The sequence below is a fragment of the Capra hircus genome, chromosome 1 (assembly GCF_001704415.2).
Source record: "Capra hircus breed San Clemente chromosome 1, ASM170441v1, whole genome shotgun sequence".
NCBI classification, from domain to species: Eukaryota; Metazoa; Chordata; class Mammalia; order Artiodactyla; family Bovidae; genus Capra; species Capra hircus.
This window is the reverse complement of record NC_030808.1, coordinates 124,930,503-124,953,294: the sequence shown is the minus strand read 5'-3', so window position 1 is coordinate 124,953,294 and position 22,792 is coordinate 124,930,503. Positions and strand designations below refer to the sequence as shown.

General features: G+C 42.4%; 1 protein-coding gene across 1 annotated transcript in view; it reads right to left on the bottom strand.

Annotated features, from left to right (window-relative positions):
- Window positions 1-22,792, bottom strand: part of SLC9A9 (solute carrier family 9 member A9) — a 651,206-nt gene that overhangs the window by 327,090 nt on the left and 301,324 nt on the right. Inside the window, exons 7-8 of the mRNA XM_005675475.2 lie at window positions 11,515-11,653; window positions 6,300-6,405 (exon numbers count right to left, since the gene is read on the bottom strand). Of these exons, the coding sequence (XP_005675532.2) occupies window positions 6,300-6,405; window positions 11,515-11,653 (245 nt within the window). The remainder of the gene's footprint in view (window positions 1-6,299; window positions 6,406-11,514; window positions 11,654-22,792) is intronic.

Below are 22,792 nucleotides of genomic sequence, written 5' to 3'. Positions count from 1 at the left end.
AGCCAAAGCCAACATATGCCCACCATATTCTTGTAGACTAGGCTCTTGTTTCCCTGGGTCTACCTGCCTCCATTTTCAGTTAAGAGTTAGAGAAATGAAATTGCAGCTTAATGTGATTTATGATACACCCTTTAGTTGATGTATAAAACTGCTCTGAAATACCTTGACCAGTGGTCATAAAGAATCCATAAGAATGTTATTAGGGACTTCCCTGGTTGTAGAGTGGATAAGAATCGGCCTGCCAAAGTAGTGGACACAAGTTTGATCCCTGGTCTGGGAAGATTCCAGATGCTGTGAAGCAACTAAGCCCATGTGCTATAAGTACTGAGCCCGTGCTCTAGACCTCATGGACCACAACTACTGAAGCTCGTGCACCCAGAGAAACGAGAAACCTGTGCACTGCAAAAGAGAGAAGCCCTTGCTCCCCACAACTAGAGAAAGCTGTGTGCAGCAATGCACCCAGTGCAGCCATAAATAAATAATATAGAAAAAGAAAAGACTATTATCAGGGATAAGGCCGTCCCTAACTTAGACACAGCCTGTTATTCATATTTTAGAAATTTTTCCTTTTGTTGGCCTAAAATCATTCATTCCATTGCTCAAAAGATACTGACTGCCTAGAATGCTTCAGCCACACTGCTGGTGCTGATATAGCTCTCATGAACCTGATAGTCTAACATAACTTTGGCCCATCAATCCTAATTCTGCACATCAGCTCTGGTTCTATATTTCAGAACTGCAGATAGTAAATCAAATAGCAGAGTGAGGTCTAGATGCACATGAACAAACGATAGCCATGCAGAAACTATCACAGAAGTTTCCATTCATCATAGTATGCCAAAATATACAATAGCTTAAAAAGTACTTAACAAGGAATTTGTAGGTCTAATGCGAAGACAACTATAAAAATTTACTAAGGGCCATAAAAGTTGACTTGAATAAATGGAGAGACATAACGTATTCCTCTGTGGGAAGACTCAACATTGTAAAAACATCACTCCTCCTCAAATTAAACTAAAAATTTAATACAACCCTAACCATAGTCCTAAAGTTATTTTCTGCTTGAAACATAATGTTATTTTCAAGTGATTCTGGAATATAAACATGTGAGTATAGCAAAGAAGCTCTTAAAAATGGGGGAGGGGAATGAGAAATGGATCTATTAGCCATTAAAAGGAACCATGGAGCTGAAATGATGAACGCAGTGAAGACTAAAAGCTCAGTGGAATAACAGAAAGCCAGAACATATATACACGTATATGTACCTGTATACACGGACATTATGTTAAAATCTCATAGGTTAAGGTTGATAGGTATTAGGATGAGTGAATAACAATGTAGGAAGAAAATCAAATCCTTGCTGTATCTCACATCTCATATTCCTCACATCAAAACAAATTCCAGTTTGGATTCTAATGCAAAAAAAACCAAAACACATATTAAAATAAAGTAAAAAATTATTATTAATAATATCGGGCTTTTTAAGCAGAAATTATATCTCTAGTGGCTCAGTGGTACAGAATTTGCCTGCCAATGCAGGAGATGCAGGTTGAATCCCTGGATCAGGAAGATCCCCTGGAGAAGGAAATGGCAACCCACTCCAGCATTCTTGCCTGGAGAATTTCATGGACAGAGGAGCCTGGAGGGCTACAGTCCATGGGGTTGCAAAAGAGTCAGACACAGCTTAGCGACTAAACAACAACAAAGAGCAGAAATTAATAAAACTTGGAACTTTCTAAGGAAAGAAAAAATTAACCATATGAACCTTCAAAATGTCTAAACCAAACTTTTCCCTTATGTAAACAAACAACATACAATATATTTAAAAGACAAAACCATGAATGGAGAGCATTTGTCGTCTATAAGATAGCCAACAGTTAATATTTCTGAATCAATAAAGAGCATTTAAAATTTAATGTGACAAAGATAAACACTTCAGTAGAAAAAGAAGGACAAAGGGCATAAACAGGTAGTTCACCAAGGGAGGGATATAAATTGCCAATGATGACATATAATTAAAATCCTTTCCTCAGTAAAAATATATAAATTTAAATCAGAATGAAATGGAGGTTGATTATCAAATTAGCAGGAGGGAATATGAGTTCAGGGGGTGAAGATGTGAGTGAATTAGCTCCCTCTTACATTGTTGGTGGAAGTATAAAGGAATACAAATTTCCTGAAGGATAACTGGGATGTATTTTTCTAAGACATTAAAATTTTAGCATTTTCATTAACCCAGGATTTTTATTTTTAGGTAGTTATATAAATAGGAGTTTATATATCAAGCTGAAAGGATGATCACAGCAATATATTAATAATGTTAAAAATTATAAATGATCAAGAGGTTAATATAATAAATTATAGTAAGTTAATATGTTATAGTGGGGCTTCCATGGTGGGTCAGAAGGTAAAAAAATCTGCCTGCAATGCAGGAGATCCAGGTTTAAGTTTGGGAAGATCCCCTGGAAAAAAGAATGGCTACCCACTCCAGTATTTTTGTCTGGAGAATTCCATGGACTGAGGAGCCTGATGGGTACAGCGCATGGGGTCCTAAAGAGTCAGACACAACTGAGTGACTAACACTTTCAGTATGATACTAGGCAGCCATAAAAAATAATATAGAAGAATATTTAATATCATGAAACTATTCACTATAAAATTGTCAAGTGAAAAAAATTAATCCGTGGTGGATTCATGTCAATATATGGCAAAACCAATACAGAATTGTAAAGTAAAATAAAGTAAAACTAAAAATAAAAATTAATTAAAAAAACAAAATAAATAAAGTCTCAACGATGAAAAAAAATAAAAAAAAATAAAATAAAAATATAGTTACATACACATATTGTGTGTATGCTCAGTTGTGTCCAAGTCTTTGTGACTCCAGGGACTGTAGCCCACCAGGATCCTCTGTCCATGGGATTTCCCAGGCAAGAATACTGGACTGGGTTGCTATTTCCTTCACCAGGGGCTCTTCCTGAGCCAGGGATGGAACCCATGTCTCCTGCATTGGCAGGTGGATTCTTTATCACTGCCCCACCAGGGAAGCCCTTGCATATATTTAATTATGTATATATGCTAATATTTGCATATAATTAGATGAATTCAGACAGATACTAACAATAGTTATTAATAGGCAGTGAGAATACAGGTAACTCTAATTTTATTTCCTTCAGTAAATCTATATTTTCCAAATTTTCTACAAGGAAAATGCCTTATCTTGGTAGTAAGAAAAAATTTTTTTTAAATATTATTCTGTTTAAAGCAACAGAAACCCTTTTTTTCCCCCAAATAAAATCTTAGATGAAAACCCAATCTGTGGAACCAATAAAAGGGGTGATGTGGGGGTGCTCACTTGGTAGGCATCTTCTAGCCCCCACCTAGCAATGTCAGGGCTGGGGGAATTCTGCTGAGAAACTATTGTGTGTAAGCACCGTTTCAAGGACATACATGAGGTATTCTTAGGGAACCCGTACACAGCCCCAGGATGGTTGGTTACTACTGCAGAAACTCATACACTCTTTATATCTTATTCCATTTCATTCACTATATTCATCATCATATGTTTATTCATTAAGCACTTTTTGAAAAATTTTCTATATTTTTAGCTTTGTATTATATTAGTTTACTTGTGGATTAGAACTGAAAGGGTTTTCTTATTACATGAAATATCCCCAGGGAATTGTAATTTAATACCACACTGTCAGATTTTATTGAAGGTTGATATGAGAAATGACTACATAAAGAACGGATCTCCATCTTTCCTAAAACAATACATTGTCTGTTATGGTGCTCAAAGGCCCTTATATAAAGATGTATGTGATAAATTCACCTAAAATTTTAGAAAAAAAAAGCGTACTCATTTTTATAAATAATTGTGACTTCCTTTTATAATACTGTGTTATTCCTGTACCACTCATGTTTCTCTTTTGGCTTTGGCTGCCAGAAAGCTCAGAGCCATATTTATTGCCAAACCACAGCAATGAACAGCTGTCTCATTTTGCAGAACGACTCTATCCCAAAGCACTTGAGTGTCTAGCCTCAACTAAATGGTCCCATGATATGCATGGCTCATGTTATGAGTTGCCTCTAAGCCAATTTAGAAAGAGGCAGGGATCAAATAATAAACAAACGCATAAGTAATATGGACTAAGCAGGCTTGGTCTTTAGCAGTACAAAATGCTCACACTTAAAAAGTTTGATTTGTATCAAACACCTGTCCAACTTGTTGCTTAACCTGAAGTCCTGTCCTGGTGAAGTGCTCCCCTGGGTACAGCTGTGGGCATTTGGGTCTTTCTGCTACTAAAGCCCATGCATGCATCCACTTAACTCATGACACTGGCTCTTTAGATGAGGTCTGCATGGTATCCAATAAGGATATCAGGTCCAAAGTGGAGCAAAAGAGCAAGGCGCAGATAAACCAATAATTTATACATGGACCATAATCTTAGAATGAGTTAAGAAAACATGATCTTGCTGAATTGGATCACGAAATAGTAAGACAATTTCCACACACAAAATGATCTTAGGCATTGGGATATGTGTGTATATGTTTGTGTGTTCTATTACAATGTTAAACTGTAGACTAAAAAATATCAGGTGAGTTAAGATACTTTACCTTTCCAGAAGGTCAAATATGTATTCTTATTGTTAACATTGCTTACATTATTTTACACCATGTTAAGTGCTGAAAAGGGCATAGAATGCTGAGGAAAGGGAACAACAACTTTTCGAATGACCTATGTAAACTTTTCACTCCATTATTTCATTTAAAAGACACTAAGTATCCATTTTCTTTGCAATGCATAAGCTCTTTAGCAACCTTTCTAATAACAAGGCAAAGAAAGCTCCAATACAATGGATGTTGTGTTAGAATGGTTTGGAATGATACATGGTCCAGTTGGGTGTACTCTGGTAATGTAGTCTTGATTATAGTGTCATAAAGGCTGGCAGGTGGCTGTTTGTATCAGCAACAAATACTCTCAAAGCCTGTGGAAACAGCCTGGTTCCCTGTGGCTATGAGGTAAGGTGGGTCAGACGCCTGGAGCAACAGATTATCATTACAAAAAAAGATCTGCCCTGGTTTTCACAGGAAAGCCCAAACCAGCCTAGAAGCAAGGGGACCAGGCAGGCCCCTGGGACCCCAAATATCTTCCTCCTCTTGAAGGCCTGCCTCATATTCCAAAGATATAATTTCATTCAAGGTAGCAGTGCTCGGTGCCCATGAGCCCAGGCTCTGGAATTAGATCTAGTCTGAAATCCCAGCGCCTCCACTGGCTCTTGGCCAAGTAAACCGGTCCCTAATGTTGGGTCTTTCTGTAAATTAATGTGAACATCCATGAAAGGCAGTTAGCCAGCACCTGGCTCATTGTAAGCTTTCTCTATATCAACTTTTATTATTATTTACCCTTAAAGTACCACCTATTAAAATGCGAGTACCCCTGGAGGCATACCTTATTCCCAGTTAGTGCTTTCGGGGGTGGGGTCTCACCACCTGATCAATTTAGATGTAGCAACAGCGAGGGATCCAGGACTCAAACCCGGGAGAAGGAGGGGACTAGGCCAAAGGAAAGAAATAGCTCTGACATTTTGCTCAGAGCCACGGTGATTCTTCTACATGGAAAAGCACCCAATCGTTGCAGCTACCCAAGCGTAAACCCTCGCTATTGCAGAAAGGCAATCTAATTGCAGAATTCAGATACCGGATGCAAGCTGCGGGCCCCCGCCCGCGGGCCTCCCCACTCCCCCGGGGGACCTTAGGGACTGCCTCTTTCTCCATCGACTGTTCCATCTCAGAGGACTCTACATATAGACCTTCTACGATAAGAGACACTGAACCGAAACCACCGCGTCAGCTCCTGATTTTCTTTGCCCGAACATAGGCAGAGATTTTTAAATACCGTTGGGTGTGGCGAGGCGCACACCAGAAGAGACCGCCTACGTGGGCGTCGCTGTTACCAGCCGATGGAAAGCCAGCACTCATTCCCACAAAGCAGCCGTGCGTCCCTTCACACTCTGAGAAGACTGCAACGTGTCAAACCAACCGTCCGTACATGTCATTCGTAGATTTCAATGTCCCCTTCCTGACCAGCAAGGAGAGAAGAGGAAGCGGCACTTCGGAGACTTCCGATTGAGCGGTCATATAATGGATGCTTTTTTTTTTTTTTTTCTCTCCCAGGAGAGGCTGATTCTGACACAATCCATTTCACCTCCTGCAGGGTCAGGTAGGGGAGCTTGGTGAGGGGCGGGAAACACAGGTATTCACACATCCGGTGGGCTGCCCAGGAAGAAGCACTGACCTGTTAGGCCAGCGGCCTCTGCAGACAGAAAGGCGCTCCAAGACAGGAGGAAAAACAGGCCCGTTTCCAGCATGGGGAACTCGCACAGTTTGGTAAATTTGGTCAAGTGACAAAGAGGCGTTAAGGGAAACAACAACTGCTTTTATGAATGAATCTCCCTCTTGGCTGAGAAAAACTCTGGTGGTGATAGTTTTAGAGGAGAGAACCGATTCTCAGACCTGACTGTTTCTCTCGCTGAGACTCCCTTTGAAGGCCTGCATGAGTCATGCTTCTTTGGGGGCTGAACACGGCTGTGAAAACGCAAAGTGGTCTTGAGATTAAAAAAGATGTCTTATTAAGAGGATGAAGTCAGCTAAGTGGACACACAAAACCCCTTAAATTTGGCCTCAACCCTTTGGGGGTGCCCTTCAGGAGACTGGCAGATCTGGGAAAATAAAGTCAAGGAGCATGTCTCGTGGAGATACTGCCAGCCAGGCCACACTCCCAGGAGTGGCCTCCCAGGCCACTGCTCCCCAGGAATGCTGGTCTATGGACAGATCACCTGAAGAGCCTTTTCTCTTAGGGATGGAAACTGGATCAGGAGGAGCATTTTTGTTCAGTGATGGGGAAGCTGCCCAGGCTCTCTTTGCATAAGTAGGATAGAGGAAAATGTGTATTATCTCTAAGTCAAGCAAGATGCCCTTTGGCAGGCAATTGTTCATTTTGGCCAAGATGACACTTGGCCAATCATCTATAAACTGCAAATAGAACAAAGGCACAGTGATTTGAGCCTTGCAGAGAATGGGCTATGGGGAGATGATTAGGAGTATGTGATGGATGGTAAAGGGCTACAACTGCAGCTGTATCCACCATTAGGCAGAAAATGCCCTGACAGACAAGGAAATGTCACATTGCAATTTTGTTTCTAGAAAAAGAATCTAAGGGAGATTCCACCTTAAGAGATGTTTAGCAGCCAGCTGCTGCTGCTATGTCAGTTCAGTCGCGTCCGACTCTGTGCGACCCCATAGACGGCAGCCCGCTAGGCTCCTCTGTCCCTGGGATTCTCCAGGCAAGAATACTGGAGTGGGTTGCCATTTCCTTCTCCAGTGCATGAAAGTGAAAAGTGAAAATGAAGTCGCTCAGTCGTGTCGGACTCTTAGCGACCCCATGGACTGCAGCCTATCAGGCTCCTCCGTCCATGGGATTTTCCAGGCAAGGGTACTGGAGTGGGTTGCCAGCAAAAAGCATGACCTCTGGAGTGCAAGATCTGGGTTTGAGTCCTGGCTTTGCCAGTCACTGGCTGTGTGATTTCTGAGCAGTATGATAACCTCTCTGAGCCTTATTTGTATCCAAGGTGAACTGGAATAAGAATAATACCTCTCCCCACAGTGTGAAGAGTAACATGAGATGACAGCATTATAAATGTTTTGTAAAGTCTTAGAAAGCACACAATACCAGGATTATATCATGGTTGGGAGCGTGACCTCTAGAAGGCAACTCTAGCTGGGCTCATATTCATTGTATCGGCTTAGATGTGTACCTTGGCCACACTGTGCTTTGGTTCCCATATCTGAAAATGGGCACAAATAATACAACCTACCTTCTAGGTATATAGAAGAGTGCCTGGCATGTGACAAGGGATGTGTAAGTTTTTCAATTAGTGTAATTTAAGTGAATCTGTTTTGTGAAACCTCTTTTCTGGAAAGAGATTCAGTAAGGATGTGGAAGCAATTCTTTATCAGGAGGAGCACCCCTTTCCCCAGATCTGATCCAATGTCAGGGCAGACTTCCAGTCTCGAGGAATTTTTTCCCTTCTCTTATCAAAATCTGCTCACTTATGTGTTCATACATTTCCTGCACATCAGGCAGAGAAAAGTTCCAATCTCAGCTCTTCTGCTTCATGCCATCCCTGGGGATGAAAGCCTGGGTCTAAGCCCTGGCCCTAAAATGTCCTAGCTATATGGCCTTGGACAAGTTGTCTAAAATTATGCATCAGTTTCTTCAGCTGAAAATTGAGAGAATAATAGTATCTCCTTGCCAGGATTCTTATAAAAACTCTCTGAGATAAAATATGCAAAATATAAAAGATAATGGGTGGCACTTGGTAAGATTCTCAAGATATATAAGCTGATATTAATATCATGCCCTTTATGACTGACATGTGACTCAGAGTGAGCTATGAATACTTAATTTCCCTATGTATAAAACAGGAATAATAATAATCTGTCTTATAGGGTAAATTCAAATGAGGAGATATATATAAAGACACATGCTAGACATTCACAAAATGTTGTGATCATTACTATTGTTCAGTTGCTAAGTTTTGTCTCACTCCCTGCAACCCCATGGACTTCAGCATGCCAAGCTTCTCTGTCCTTTACTATCTCCCAAAGTTTGCTCAGACTCACATCTGTTGAGTTGGTGATGCTGCCTAACTATCTCACTATTATTCAGTTCAGTTCAGTCGCTCAGTCATGTCCGACCCTTTGCGACCGCATGGACTGCAGCACATCAGGCTTCCCTGTCCATCACCAACTCCCAGAGCTTGCTCAAACTCAAGTGCATCAAGTCAGTGATGCCATCTAACCATCTCATCCTTTCATCCCCTTCTTCTCCTGCCTTCAGTCTTTCCCAACATCAGGGTCTTTTCCATTGAGTCAGTTCTTTGCATCAGGTGGCCAAAGTATTGGAGCTTAAACTTCAGCATCAGTTCTTCCAATGAATAATCAGGATTGATTTCCTTTAGGATTGACTGGTTTGATCTCCTTGCAGTCCAAGGGACTCTCAAGACTCTTCTCCAACACTACAGTTCAAAAGCATTAGTTCTTTGGCACTCAGCCTACTTTATGGTCCAGCTCTCAAATCCATCAATGACTACTGGAAAAACCATAACTTTGACTAGATGGATCTTTGTTGGCAAAGCAATGTCTCCTTTTTTGCTGTTTAGGTTGGTCATAGCTTTTCTTCCAAGGAGCAAGCATCTTTTAATTTCATGGCTGCAGTCACCATCTGCAGTGATTTTGGAGCCCCCAAAAATAAAGTCTGTCACCGTTTCCAGTTTCCCCATCCATTTGCTGTGATGGGACTGGATGCCACGATCTTTGTTTTCTGAATGCTGAGTTTTAAGCCAGCTTTTTCACTCTCTTCTTTCGCTTTCATCAAGAGGCTCTTTAGTTCCTCATTATCATTACTATCATCATTAGTATTTCTCTACTCCAAACAACATGTGACCTCCATTCTAATTCCCCTTAATGATTATGAGGCAAAAAAAAAAAAAGAGGAGTAGTGATCAAGAGTGTGGTCTGGGCATGGTCTGTCTCTTGGTTTCATTCCCTGGGTTTGACCTTGGCTCTACTTCCTAGTTGCATGACCTTGGGCTTATGCTGTCTAAGCTTTTTTTTTTTTTTCCCCCAGGAAAAATAGCATCTGTGTGATATGACCATTGTGAAGATTAAATGAGGTATTACATGTAAAACAAGTAGGAGGGGGCCTGACATATCACCAGTACTGGGTAGATTGTTAATCATTGCTTTTTTTTGTTGGAAATCAACCCTACCTATTCTGACTTATTTTTGTCAATGGAGTTGACATTCTCCAGGGTTTCCAGGACAAAACTTTGGGGTCGTCTTTTGATTTTCTCCTCTTGCTTATCTCATAGAACCAACCAATCACTGAGTCCTAGAGGGTCTTCTACGTTGACCTCCTTTCTGACTTTCTCCTACAGGTCATTATCACAGTTTTCTTTGATTTCATTCTTCCTCTTCTCATTCATTCTTCATACCAGTCTCTTATTTATGTTTTAAACACAAGCTCTTCAGTGTGTCATGATCCTTGGAGAAAACTTCAGTTGCATACTGTGGACTATAGAGAGTGGCCCTCCAAGGTACTTCACAAGCTGACTCCTCTGCACTTGTGCCTGCTGATTTTGCACTGCACACCAGCCCGAGCTCTAAGGTCCTCTCTGAGACAACTGCTATAGGTCATGTCAGTACCCCCCACGGCCCCCCACTCCTGACCTTTGTGAATGCTGATCTTCTCGTGAATCACCTATGTGGTCTTTGCCTGCATCTTACCTATCTTTCAGGTCAAGCCTAAGTCCCACCCTGCATGTAAATACTGCTTTTCAGGTTATTTTCCAGAATCATCAGATTGGCCAAGAGTCTGTTGGACTTTTCCAGATACGGTGGCATCATCCTTATATTTTTATAACCTTAATAAGGTGGCTGCAGCTTTAGCACTCACTTTCTATCCAACTCTTTCTGTAGAGCTTGTCTTTCCAAGCCTGTCATTAGTTGGAGGCAGAGTCCATGTTTTATTCACATTCTGACTTACCTGAGAAAGCTTTAGTAGAACCTGGGCTTTTAGCAGTTGCTCAGTGAACTGTTGGGTCAGTCCTCATGGAAAAAGAGTCCAACATTTTGCTTTCTTTGCCTTGATCCCTGACCCCTCTTCCACCATTCTCCTTTAGTCCTCACTTTTCCCCAAGATCTCTAATCCTTTGCCCTGCCTCCTCTCTCTAGACTCTGTTAAGCCCACATACTTGACATTAGCCTTCTGGTTCCTCCTAGAATCTGACATTTTTGTCCCATGTAACTGCTGTGAGTGAGGAGACCACCAGACAAGCTTCTTTCCCTGGCTCAAGTTCTCTAGGAACTCTACCCATCCTCCCGCCTCTCTACTGAAAAAGAGGGAGTAGGATGACACAATTGCCTGGATATGGCAAGCATCATTTCTAAGTTGCTTGCTGTTCTTCTTCCATAAAGTAGCTATGGATGCTTGTTTAAACCCACAGCGATTCTTGACTTAGCCAACCCTCTGAACTAGTGATTGATACAAGTTTAAAAAGGATGCAGAGAATACTTAGTAAGTCACTCTTGAGTCAATCCTATTTAATTTTGACATTGGATATTCACTTCTTCCTCTTGATCTTAATATAGCCAAGCCTGATATCCCCCTGGCCACCTGTATTCTTAGGTGGGAATTTTTAAAGACTGTTGATATCCTGGGACCAGACAGTATGAGCAGTGCTAGAATTGGCAGGAAAAGAGCCTGGGCCGCTCTTCCACTGGTATCAGCCTATGCCTCTGAATCAAGATGGCCCCAGTGGTGCTGTGCTACGGTTGGACAAGACTGTCTAGCCATTTCCTGGTCTGGAGTTTGTTAGTCCTCAGAAACATCCCAAGGATATTGCCTGCTCTTAACAGTCCCCAGCTTCCCACACACAGACAAAGGATATCAGTGCCGTGACAACAGCATATGCAGACCCCATGGCAAATGAGCCGGCGAAGATCCCCAGGAAATTCCCCACGGACTGGAAAAATGCTGCGGCATCAAATGTGTTTGGATTCTCCTTGGGACTGTAAATGGATATAGAACTGAAAAGAGAAGAGGGTGAAGGTTAGTCAGGGACTCCCATCTCAAGGCCCAAACACCAGAAGTCAGAATTTAGCACCCAATTTTGGGAAAGACGCCTTCTCCTATGAGGTTAGGTGCTGGTTGGAAGCATTCAGTGGCAACAGATGAGGACAAGGAGAGGCGGAGAAGGCAGAAAGCTTTCCCCTTCCTTACAGCCCAATCCCCTGGTATCCATATATTGTTGCCAGTCAGTAAACATTTTTATATTGGAAGGGTCGTAAAGAATATTGTTTCTGAGCAAACTAGGCATTAAAACATGGTAGGTATAGATAGAATCTGCTGAGGAGATAGATAACTGTGAATTATTTAGTGGCCATATGTCTTCGGTGCTGTTATATATTCACAAATGCTCCTGATAAAAAGTGCACTTTTATGGCCTGTGCACAAATGGGCAATACAAATCACAGCATGCACAAAATATTCTGCCGTGATCTTGTCATAAACCACAAAGCATTGCTCCTCTCCAGTGTAACCCTTCAGAAACAGAGCCCAGACGACATTCAGACCATCACAGGATTAACCTCTGGGGAGAGACAAAACCCTCATTTTCCCACCGAAACAAATGGCAGCAGCTGCCTGAGGTCATCTTTTATGCCCCGATTCTGGGGGCTGACAACAGATTTATATCCACAGAGAAGAATCAATCCACCAATAGGTGGTTTGTTCACTGAAATATTTTTGAAGACGTCATGTTTGCTGTTTTTCTTCAGCCAGGGCCTCACATCCTACAGTGTTGATGTAAAGGACAAGGTGTGACCTACTTGAGGAAACATGAGCTCCATCCTGTAGCATTAACACGACAGATGTGCTAGAACCAGCAGTGTTGGGGAGACTAGTAAAGTCCCTTTTCAGGTCTTTTTATTTTTATTTTAATACAAGTTCTTTAAAACTAATCAGACAAAAGCAAGAGTTTCTCAGCAGCTTCTGGAAGGAACTTTGTAGCCCTGTACAGAGCAAAGAGGATACCAGACACACTGGCTTGAGATTAGACAGGTGTTTACAGAGATGTAACTGAATCTTTTATGGCTTGGACAATTAAAGTATCTTAACTCTCTGACCTGACTTTTTGTGTCTGGAGACTAAGAGAGTTAAGAGAGAGCAGGGAGAGTGGATTCCAGTTCTCCTCCAGGAAAATGTGTGGCATAAAAAAGGTAGTTTTAAATGTTTCTAGTTTTTCCCTGGATGTCTTTAAACCCCCAAAGTAGGCCAAACACTTCTGCTTTGATCACGTAATTGGATAAGGAAGATAAATGTGGATCTCAAATGGAGCCCTGAAATGTATGCGAGAAAGGGATTGCCTTTGAAGTGTTTTTCTTTTTGTAAAGTGTTGTGCTTTGCAGGAATAAAGGAAACGCAAACCCACATTTGGGTCCTTTGTGGCTGACAGTCCTGGGAAAGGGTGTAAAACCTATGGGAATTCTGATATTCAGTGTCCACAGCTGTGTGTGTGTGAGTTGATATGAACATATTTTTTCATTTCAATGAAGCAATGATAGTGACGAGAAAACATTTCAGTTGCAGTCTGCCTTTGAAACACAGGTTTTTGCACAGTCACACTCTTTTGTAAATAATTCTATTAATTCCTAAGGTTGCTCCCAGCAAATCTGATCCTTAGAACAAGCATCTCTTCACCCCCATCTTCACCTTCACACTCCCCAGAAGTGTTTTCTCTGTCTTGATGCTTCCCCAGCTTGAAGTAGCACCATCACATTTTTTGGCCATATTCTGCATGATTATTTATGTAATGTTTGTTTTTAAACCAACTCATTTTCATTCAAATGCAAAACTGAAGTGTTAGTTGCTCAGTCATGTCTGGCTTTTGCAACCCCATGGATTACAGCCTGCCATGCTGGTCTGTCCATGGGATTTCCCAGGCAAGACTACTGGAGTGGGTTGCCATTCCCACTTGAGTGGTAGCAAAGACAAGGAGTCAGAGAATTGAGGGTATGTAAAGGTAGAATCCCAGGTGGCTCAGATGGCAAAGAATCTGCCCATCAATACAGGAGATGCAGGTTCGATCCCTGGGTCTGGAAGATCTCCTGGAGGAGGAAATGGCAGCCCACTCCAGTATTCTTGCCTGGGAAATCACATGGACAGAGGAGCCTGGTGGGCTACACAGTACATGGGGTTGCAAAAGAAGCAAAAAGTGACTACAAGAAAGGTAGAAGCGTAGGGTTATGGCAGGAGACTGGGAGCACGTGTATGCGCCCTGGTGGAGGGTAAAGGCAGGTAGATGGCATCACTCAAAACTTTAAACCCCACGTTAAGAATATACACAAAGCCCTCACATTTACATAATGCTTAGTCCTCTTATGCCTGCCTCATAACTGTGCTTGATCTGATAACTGCTCTGCCAGGTAATTAGGGCGCGTATGTTTATCTCTCCTCCCCTTGCCTTTTTTAAAAATAAAATACAGAAACTAAGAGTCAGGGAAATAAAGATCTATAGTCACTAAGTTCCAAATGTAGATTTCTTCTTTCTACCTTGAGAAAGTGATTTGTTAGGAGGAAACCTAAACCCGCGTCAGCATAGCTGAGTGTGGCTGTGATATAAGAGCAATTGGAGTTCAGGTATCAGAGCCTTACATTTCATGCCTGGATGGGACTCGGGCAGCACCCTCACAAATACAGGCAGAGTGCAGAACATGCTGTGTGCTGTGCGGGGCAACAGCACCCTCTCTCCCATTCTACGAGCAAGCAAGAGACGGGGCTTCTCCTGGCAACCTGCTTTTGTGTCTGGCTTCTGCTCCAGCACTTAAGCTTTGTGGGGTCTGGCCTGGGTCTTGTTCTTTGTATGCCTAGGATGCAGGCCCATGGCAGACTATATAAAGTCTGAGGAAATGAGGGCAGGCTGACTGGAAGTCAGAGGGGAAAAAGGAAGAAATGCAGGAAGAGAGTTTTGCCAAAATGAGTTATCTTTAAAATAAATCATCATCTACAGATTTTTATTAGGCATTGAATTGACAATATGTAGATATAATGAAAATAGTGAAGGACCGGGGAGCCTGGCATGCTGCAGTCAGTCCATGGGGTTGCAAAGAGTTGGCCATGACTGAGCGACTGAACAGCAACAATATGTTGTCCTGTTGTGGTTACTTTTAAGATCATCAATTCAAGCCTGAAGGGGACACTTGAGATTCTTGAGCTTCAAAGATCTGATCCTTCTTGGCTGTATGGCCTTGGGTGAGTTACTTCATCACTCAGGTTCTGTTTCAAAGTCTATGAAATGGACATAGTAGTACTTATGCTCCAGAAATGTGCGAGGATATGAGGTATATTTAAACACACACACACACACACACACACATATATATATATATATGGACTTCCCTAGGGTACCCAGTGGGTAGGACTCTGCACTTCCACTGCAGAGGGCACAGGTTCGATCTCTGGTCAGGGAACTAAGATCCCACATGCTACAAGACCAAGAATAAATAAATAAATAAATAAATAAATAAATAAATAAATGAGATGAAAAAACCCCCCAAAACTCCTATATATTTATCTTATGGGTTGTAGGGCCATTCACTGAGTGCTGATAGTGTGCACAAAAAATAAGACTCTCAAAGAATGTTGCCCATCATCATCGTGCTAAGACCTTCCACAGGCTCACAGTGACAGACAGCAGAGTGCGGAGGCTGAACCAGGCCTCGGTTCCAGGTATGGGCTGATGGGGTGTGGCTCCCCTCCACACACACAGTGCTGCAGAGGACCTAGTCACTTCTGCATGGGAATGGAAGGGTCTCGAGGGTGGAAATGGCCGTAGAAGTGATGCTAGTTGGTTTTGTGTGGAGCTCTTTGCTCCATGGACGAAGGAGGAGAGGAGCATCCTCAGCAGCCTGGGCAACGATGTGCTCCAGGACAAGGACAGGCCAGTACACCGAGCTTGAGTCACATCTCCCCAGGTTTCACCGAGGACAATCTTCAGGCAAAACTCTTTGGCTTCTGGTGAGAGATGAGGCCAAGAAAGAAGGGGCCTTTTAGCCCAGGGATGTTGAATTTCTTCTGACTGCCCGGATTTTAGGAAATTATTCCTCCAGATTCGACGCCCTGGCAAAGGAGGCATCTTTCTGGGCTCCAGTTTTCAGCTGCAACACAAAGCCTCTAGATTACGGAGCAGCAGCTACAGAGGGTGTTTTCAGAAACAACCAAGGGTTTGGGTAGTGTGTGTAGTTTTCCAACCTCAGTCTGACAAAGGAAGGACGATCACATTCCAGCCAGCCCTACTGCTGGTTTCAGCACTTTGAACTTAAAAACTAAATCCCTCCTCCTGTGCACCAAGGGAGCCATTTGAACCATTAGTGGATGCAAATACCAGACTGAGAAGATGTGGGGAAGAAGAACTGGACTTTGTGGTGCTTGCTGTATGGGACACCACTCTGAAGATGCACTGTTTATAGCATAATCTGGTGAAGGTAGATCTGTGATATGCAGATTTCTGGAAAAGAATATTTGAGTTGGATACAACCAATATCCTTGAAAATAACATGACCAGAACTACACAGTGGTGTTTAAATATTCATCTTATAAATTGGAAATAAGGCCAGGTTATTGATTCATTCTGTTCAGGAACAGATTATTCAGCAAAAACTAGTTTGATGATCGTGGATTGCATCCAGTCTCAGAAATAAATGTGCGTATCTTTTATTCAAAATTTTTGAAATGGATGAAATAGCCTACATTCCTTTGAAGAGAGCAACATGAATAAGGATCACAGTGCTCACTGTATCATTTAAGGTTCACAGACATGACTGAAACTCCAGTGTTCTCAACAACCCATCTTTTCATCTTTCCGACGTTCGTATAGGGAACCCTCTGGCAGCTTAGGTAGTGTTAAGAGCATCGTACCTGAATCTGAGATCTGGGTGCGAATCTCGACTCTGCCACTTACTGGCTGTGTGACCTTGACCAAATTACTTAGACTATATGCCCTTCAGTTTCCTATGATGATGATTAAAAATGATAATAAAATGATGGTAATAATAAATATACCTATCACATAAGGTTGCCATGAGAATTCAATCAATTAATGTTTATAAAGCATTTGAAATGGTACCTGGCACAAAGTCAAAACTAGATAAGCATTTCTTAGGTAAGTCATCCTTCTTCAAATAACCCCTCCTCCTCCTCTTTTTACTTTGTCCTCTTCTTGCCCTGCATCCTCTTCCTCCTTTTGCTTCTTCTTGTCCTTCTTCATCGTCTGTTCTTTCCCTCTGTCTCTTTCTATTGAACTGAGAGATTGGTTTAGTTCTAAAAGAAGTATCCCAAACTAGATGTCCAATCAGTACTACCTCGAGCAAATTAGAACTGAGATGCCATTAACTGTCTCACACTGACTAGTCCCTGGTCTAGAATCTCTGGGTATCAGGTATCATTTGATCTTACAAACTGTTTTGTATAGAATGGAATGTGGTGCATGTTCTCAGTAAATGCCAGTGATGAGGAAGAAAGAGAAAGAGGTAAGGAGGAGAAGAAAGAAGAAGAGGAAGCAGGGGAAAAAGTGTTGCAATCAAGCTGAGAGTGACGATGAGATCATGTATGGAAAGCAGTCTGTAAATGGAACCACCATCCTTGCTGCCAGTGACCCCTTCCAAAACGCGGTGCATCTCCCCACTCTGGATTCTACTGAGTCATCTCTCCTGTTTCTTACAATCTTTTCAAGACCACCCAGTCTCCATCACCACCCCCTCCTGTTACTCGTCACTGCTACTGCTAAATTATTTCCCCCATAATTACAGACACTACTCAACAACCTCAAGCTCCCAGGCAGCCATTCTTTCATAAAGATGCTATCCCTCTGATTGGTCCTCCCAGCTCCCAAAAGCCACTCACGGTCCTGAGTGCCTGATTGCAACAATCTACTTCTGTGTCTCCCAGTTCAGTCTCACTTCTCCTGTTAACATGAATCAATGCCACTTTAAAACTTTAAAAGGAAAGTTTTAAGCAAATAGATTGCATTCCTTTTAGAATTTCTATGAAAGTCATCAAGAAAAAAATGGGAAGATGATTACCATACCCAAAGATGTATGAAATACACTTCCGTTTTCTCTGCCAAGTCTTTAATCCCTAACAGAAAATATTTAAACCACTGGCCCAAGTTTATTACAGAGTTCTTGATTAGTTGGGACATATATAGGATTTTTTTTTTTTTCTAATCACTACTTCCAATTGTACTATATCAAATCCTTCTTTGTGCTGGATATATAGTTCTATTAATGATGTCTTGGTCAAATTCCATTATTCAGTTCCTTTCAGTTATCTAAACTAGTGCTGTCTAGCTTAAAACCGAAATCTTCAAAGCAAGATTCTTCTCCCTGCAGAATATTCTAAAGCAGAGAGCAGGATGATTTGAAAGGGAGGAGAGACGGAGATGTCCCTTTACTCCCTCTTGGGCACCAGCGCCCCCTGGTGTCAGAGACATGGAGGAAGGACGGGGAGCCAAGCTGTCCACCTTTTGCTTGGCCACCATGGACAGGGTCCCTGATCCCACTCTTGTTCCTGCTTGGAGGAACCCTGCTCTCATGGTGACACCTCCATTTTATTAAGAATCCCCCCCCCCCCCTCCACCCCACAGGGGCCACTCAATTTTCCTTCTGCCCCACCAGCTATACACATTCCCAGCCCTTTTCTATGGCTTGGATTAGGGGCCACTTGGGCAGATCAGTGGCTCTCACCTTTCTCTTGATCTGTAGTCCTCCTATTTGGGGCAGCACTGAACTCCCTCCATGGACCATGGACCACTGCTCTGGGTGGGCTCACCTTGCCCACTCCCCAGACACATCAAACCAGGGAGCCGTGCTGACACAGAGGGTTCCAGCTGATTCCTTCAGCAATCTGTAGGCCAGTCCCTGTGTTCGGCATCCCCACGCCAAGAAGCCACACCGAAGATCTCCCTTCCCTGCTCAGTTTTGAGAGGGCCTCAGGCCCTCTGCAGCTTCCTCCGCTGGGGATAAGCTGGAAGTCTTCTTCTTGCAGGCAGCCCTCATCTGTTTGGGTGATTCTAATGGGGTTCCTTCCACTTGACTTAGAGGAGAGGAAGCTCCCTCATGGGGAAGGCTAACAGCTTCACACCTCAAACACTGCCCTCTCTCCAAGGAGGCCCCCTTTCATACAGTTATTTGAGACCAAGAAGATCGGGTAGGAATTGGAGGAAACAAGGCCAATTTTTTTGCCAGTGAAGCCTGTTGAGAGGTATATGTGTCTTACTGCTGAGGAGCCTTGCTAGTCCTTTTAGTATGGATGCATTTAGCTACTTCTGGTTTCAGTTCTGCTCCTTACACCCAATTTGGAAAACAGGAAAAAGCTCATAGGCTGACACATTTTGTGACCTTTATTCTGGGTGATTCTAGTTTCTTTTCTCCCTAGCTATCTAGAGTTGCCTTGTTATTGTACTCTGAAGGATACATTTTAGGGAGAAACACAACAGGGAGGGGTGATGGAAATTTGTAAAACTGCTCTGTCTGGTTGGCCCTGAGTGTCACAGGTAAGAAACAATGTAGAAGAAAAACTAATTACCGTGCTATTTTGCGTTTAAAATTTTTATCTTCCCCCTAAAAAGAAACAAGTGGATCCTTATCTATTATTTATCTTTTAATAACTGTACCAACCTGCCCTTTCTCAAGAAGTTGCTTAATAATGAATAAGGAATTGATTTTTATGGGGCCAAGAATTGTGTGTACACATCAGAATTCATCCTGGCATCTGCTCGCCCATTATTCTGGCTTATGTTCTGCCAAAGGCCGCTGAAGCTCTGTCAAGAGAACCTGCTGTAAAACATAATGACTTCAGGAATTGGGGGCATTCCAGGCACCCTGGGAGGTTAGAAGAGCTGCCTCTTAATAATAAGAGGTTCTGGCCAGAAGTGTGCTGAGCTTGAGTTAGAACCAGGGTTTTACCTTCCCCAGGGCTAAAGACCCTGTAGGGCAAAGAGCTGTGTTTGGGGACGCACATTAATTAACTCTTTCAGCTTCTAAGGGATTGTTTGGTTAATGACTCCTGCCTAAGAATCCAAATTCACTCCAAAGAGTGATTTTCCAAATCCATGCTTGACAAATACCATTTTGATATCTGGCACAACAGAAAAAAAGACAAAGAGAATTCCGTGGGACGTATGAGTTCGTATATCATGGCTGCCTTCAGAATAATACAATCTCAGACTGAATTAGCAGATTCTTCCCACCAACAAATATTTCTCGAGCACCTACTATGTGCAGACTTTGTTCTAGATGCTAAAGATACAGCAGGAAATACAGCAAAGCTTCTGACCTCATGTGCCTGACATTCAAGGGAAGAAAACAACATAATAAATAGCTCAGCAAATAGATATTTGATTCAAGGACAGAGACAGAAAAAAGAAGGAAGCAGCGTGAGAGCATGGAAGAGGCAGTGATGAGGGTGCTGGCTTAGTTAGGGTGGTCAGGAAAGCCTCTGAAAAGCCCTATTGAATGGAGCCCTATATGAAAACGATGGGAGGACTTTCTAGTCTCTGAAGCAGAGGCATTGGCTAGAGGGAAATGGGCAGCGGAAGAGTGGTAGGAGACAGGCTGAGATGGGGCTGGGACCAGGTCTTGTGGAAGCTTCCAGGACATTGTTAGGACTTAGATTTTCCTCTAATGGTGAAAGGGCATCTAACGGAGGGTTCAGGGTAGGGGAGCATGTTTTAGAACATTCCAGGTGAAGGCTGCGTTAGTAAGAGAAGAGGAAGCTGGACAGGAGTGGGCATGATCTCGTTGTACTCTCCCACGGCTGCAGCAGACCAGGGCTTTCTTCACTGGAGTCGATACCACCATCTGAATGAAAGCTGAAAAACCACAGCAGCTCACAGGAGGAAGAGCAGGATGGTGGGAGGAAGATGTAAGCGAGGAGGAGAGTTTAAATGATAGATGATGAATTTAGCAGAAACAGGTACAGTGAGCTGGCCTCAATCTTTATGTTTCCAGAAGGATAGATAAAGTCCACAAGTAAAACATCAGAGGGAGAAGGATTTCAGCTTTATATTCTATTTCAGAAATTTCCTAACTCTTAGATCTGATGGAAAATGAAATGGGATCTTCAAAAGGCAAGTCCTCTATCACTGGAGATGCTTAAGCACAGAATGAAAGCATTACCTGTCAGGGTGCTATGGAGAATATTCTTGCACTAGACTGTGTTGGATAGCATGGCCTTGAGGAACCTCCTGCCCCCAGAATCACTGACTCTCTGTTTTCAGCATTTTCCAAAACTCTCAGGTGAGGGATAGGGGACTTGCTTTTCTGTGCTACTCAGATCCTGCCACTGGAAACGGCTGAGCATTCAGCAAGCAAAGGGTAGTACTTCAGTGGAGATGCAAAGAAGATGCCAATGATTTAGGTTGGAGCCAGGTTGATCATGACATCAAGAACAGTTACAAATTTCAGAAGGGAATAAAGTCTTTGACAGATTCCTAAGTGGCTCTGGTCCATTAAGTTCCAACTTTAAAGTGACAAAGAGAGCTCTGAGCTTAAAATTGGTTAAAAGGGAAGAAGAGTTAAAGGAGGTTTGTTATGAATTATATGTGCCTTTTCTTTGAAAGGAGATCTTAAATTACTTTGCAATTTAGCCTGAAAAGTCTTGTCAGAATTGAATTAGTCTGCAGGCTTTGAGAAATTTTTTCTTATACCTAATATTGGGAGGAAAGTGAATTTGAGATAGTTTTAAAGATAAAAGTCACTTGCAAATATTCTCCTTATTTCATTTTCTTTCTTCCTTTACTAAAGCAGAAACAAGAATTTGAATCCCACTACTGTGAGCCTATTTAAAAGAGAGAGAGAGAGAGGGACTAATTCTCATGATCTGATGTGAACTTCAACCTGTTTCCAACTTTTAGTTGCTTTAATCCTTACTAATGAAACCTTAGCTCCAAAGAGTACTGTGATGTATGAAACTTTTAGTCATAATAGATAGAAAAAGATGGAAAAGTAGGTTAATAGTCACTAAAGATGGAAAGCTAGCTAAAATTAAATATAATCATTAATATGCACAAGAAAGACCAAATATTAATCCCCAAGGCTGAAATGGAGAAGAGGGTCAGGTGTTCCAACACTGACTGAACACTCAAAATACTTATTATTCCCTGCCTTTTTTTTTTTTTCTTTTCACTATGGAGCATTCACTACGTATCAAGTGCTGGTTAAACATTTTAATAAACATTGTCTCACTTAACACTCACTGTGACCCCCTGAAGTTGGTGCTATTTTGATTTACATTTTATAGATGAGGAAACTATGGCTTAGAGAAATTGTGGTGTTGGTTTAGTCATTAAGTCATGTCTGACTCTTGCGACCCCATGGACTATAGCCTGCCAGGCTCTTCTGTCCATGGGATTCTTCAGGCAAGAATACTGGAGTGGGTTGCTGTGACCTTCTCCAGGGGATCTTTCCAACCTAGGGATTGAATCCGAGTCTCCTGCACTGTAGGCAGATTCTTTACCAACTGAGCTACAAGGGAAGCCCCTTAGAGAAATTAAGTAACTGTGTATTTCACCTCACTTAATCCTTCTAACAATCTAATGAAGCATATATTTGCATTTTGGACATAAACAGAGTCAGGGATGGTAAATTATTTGCCCCAAGTAACTCTTACTGGAATGGTAGGCACTCAACTCAGGTCTCACTAGTGAAAGCGCATTTACAATACAATAGAAAGTAGGAGCACTTAGATTCATTGCCTGAGTGTGTGCACAGATAAATAACTCAACAAACATTTCACCTTCATAGGATGGAGGCAAGGACTACTCTTCGAAGATTTTAGGACTTTAGTGCTGGAAGGCTGCAGTCCATGGGGTCGCTGAGGGTCGAACATGACTGAGCGACTTTACTTTCACTTTTCACTTTCCTGCATTGGAGAAGGAAATGGCACCCCACTCCAGTGTTCTTGCCTGGAGAATGCCAGGGACCGGGGAGCCTGGTGGGCTGCTGTCTCTGGGGTCGCATGGGGTCGGACACAACTGAAGTGACTTAGCAGCAGCAGTGCTTCCCTGGTGGCTCAGTGGGTAAAGAACCCACCTGCCAATGCAGAAGACGTGAGACACGCGGGTTTGATCCTGGGGTCGGCCAAATCCCCTGGAGAAGGATATGCCAACC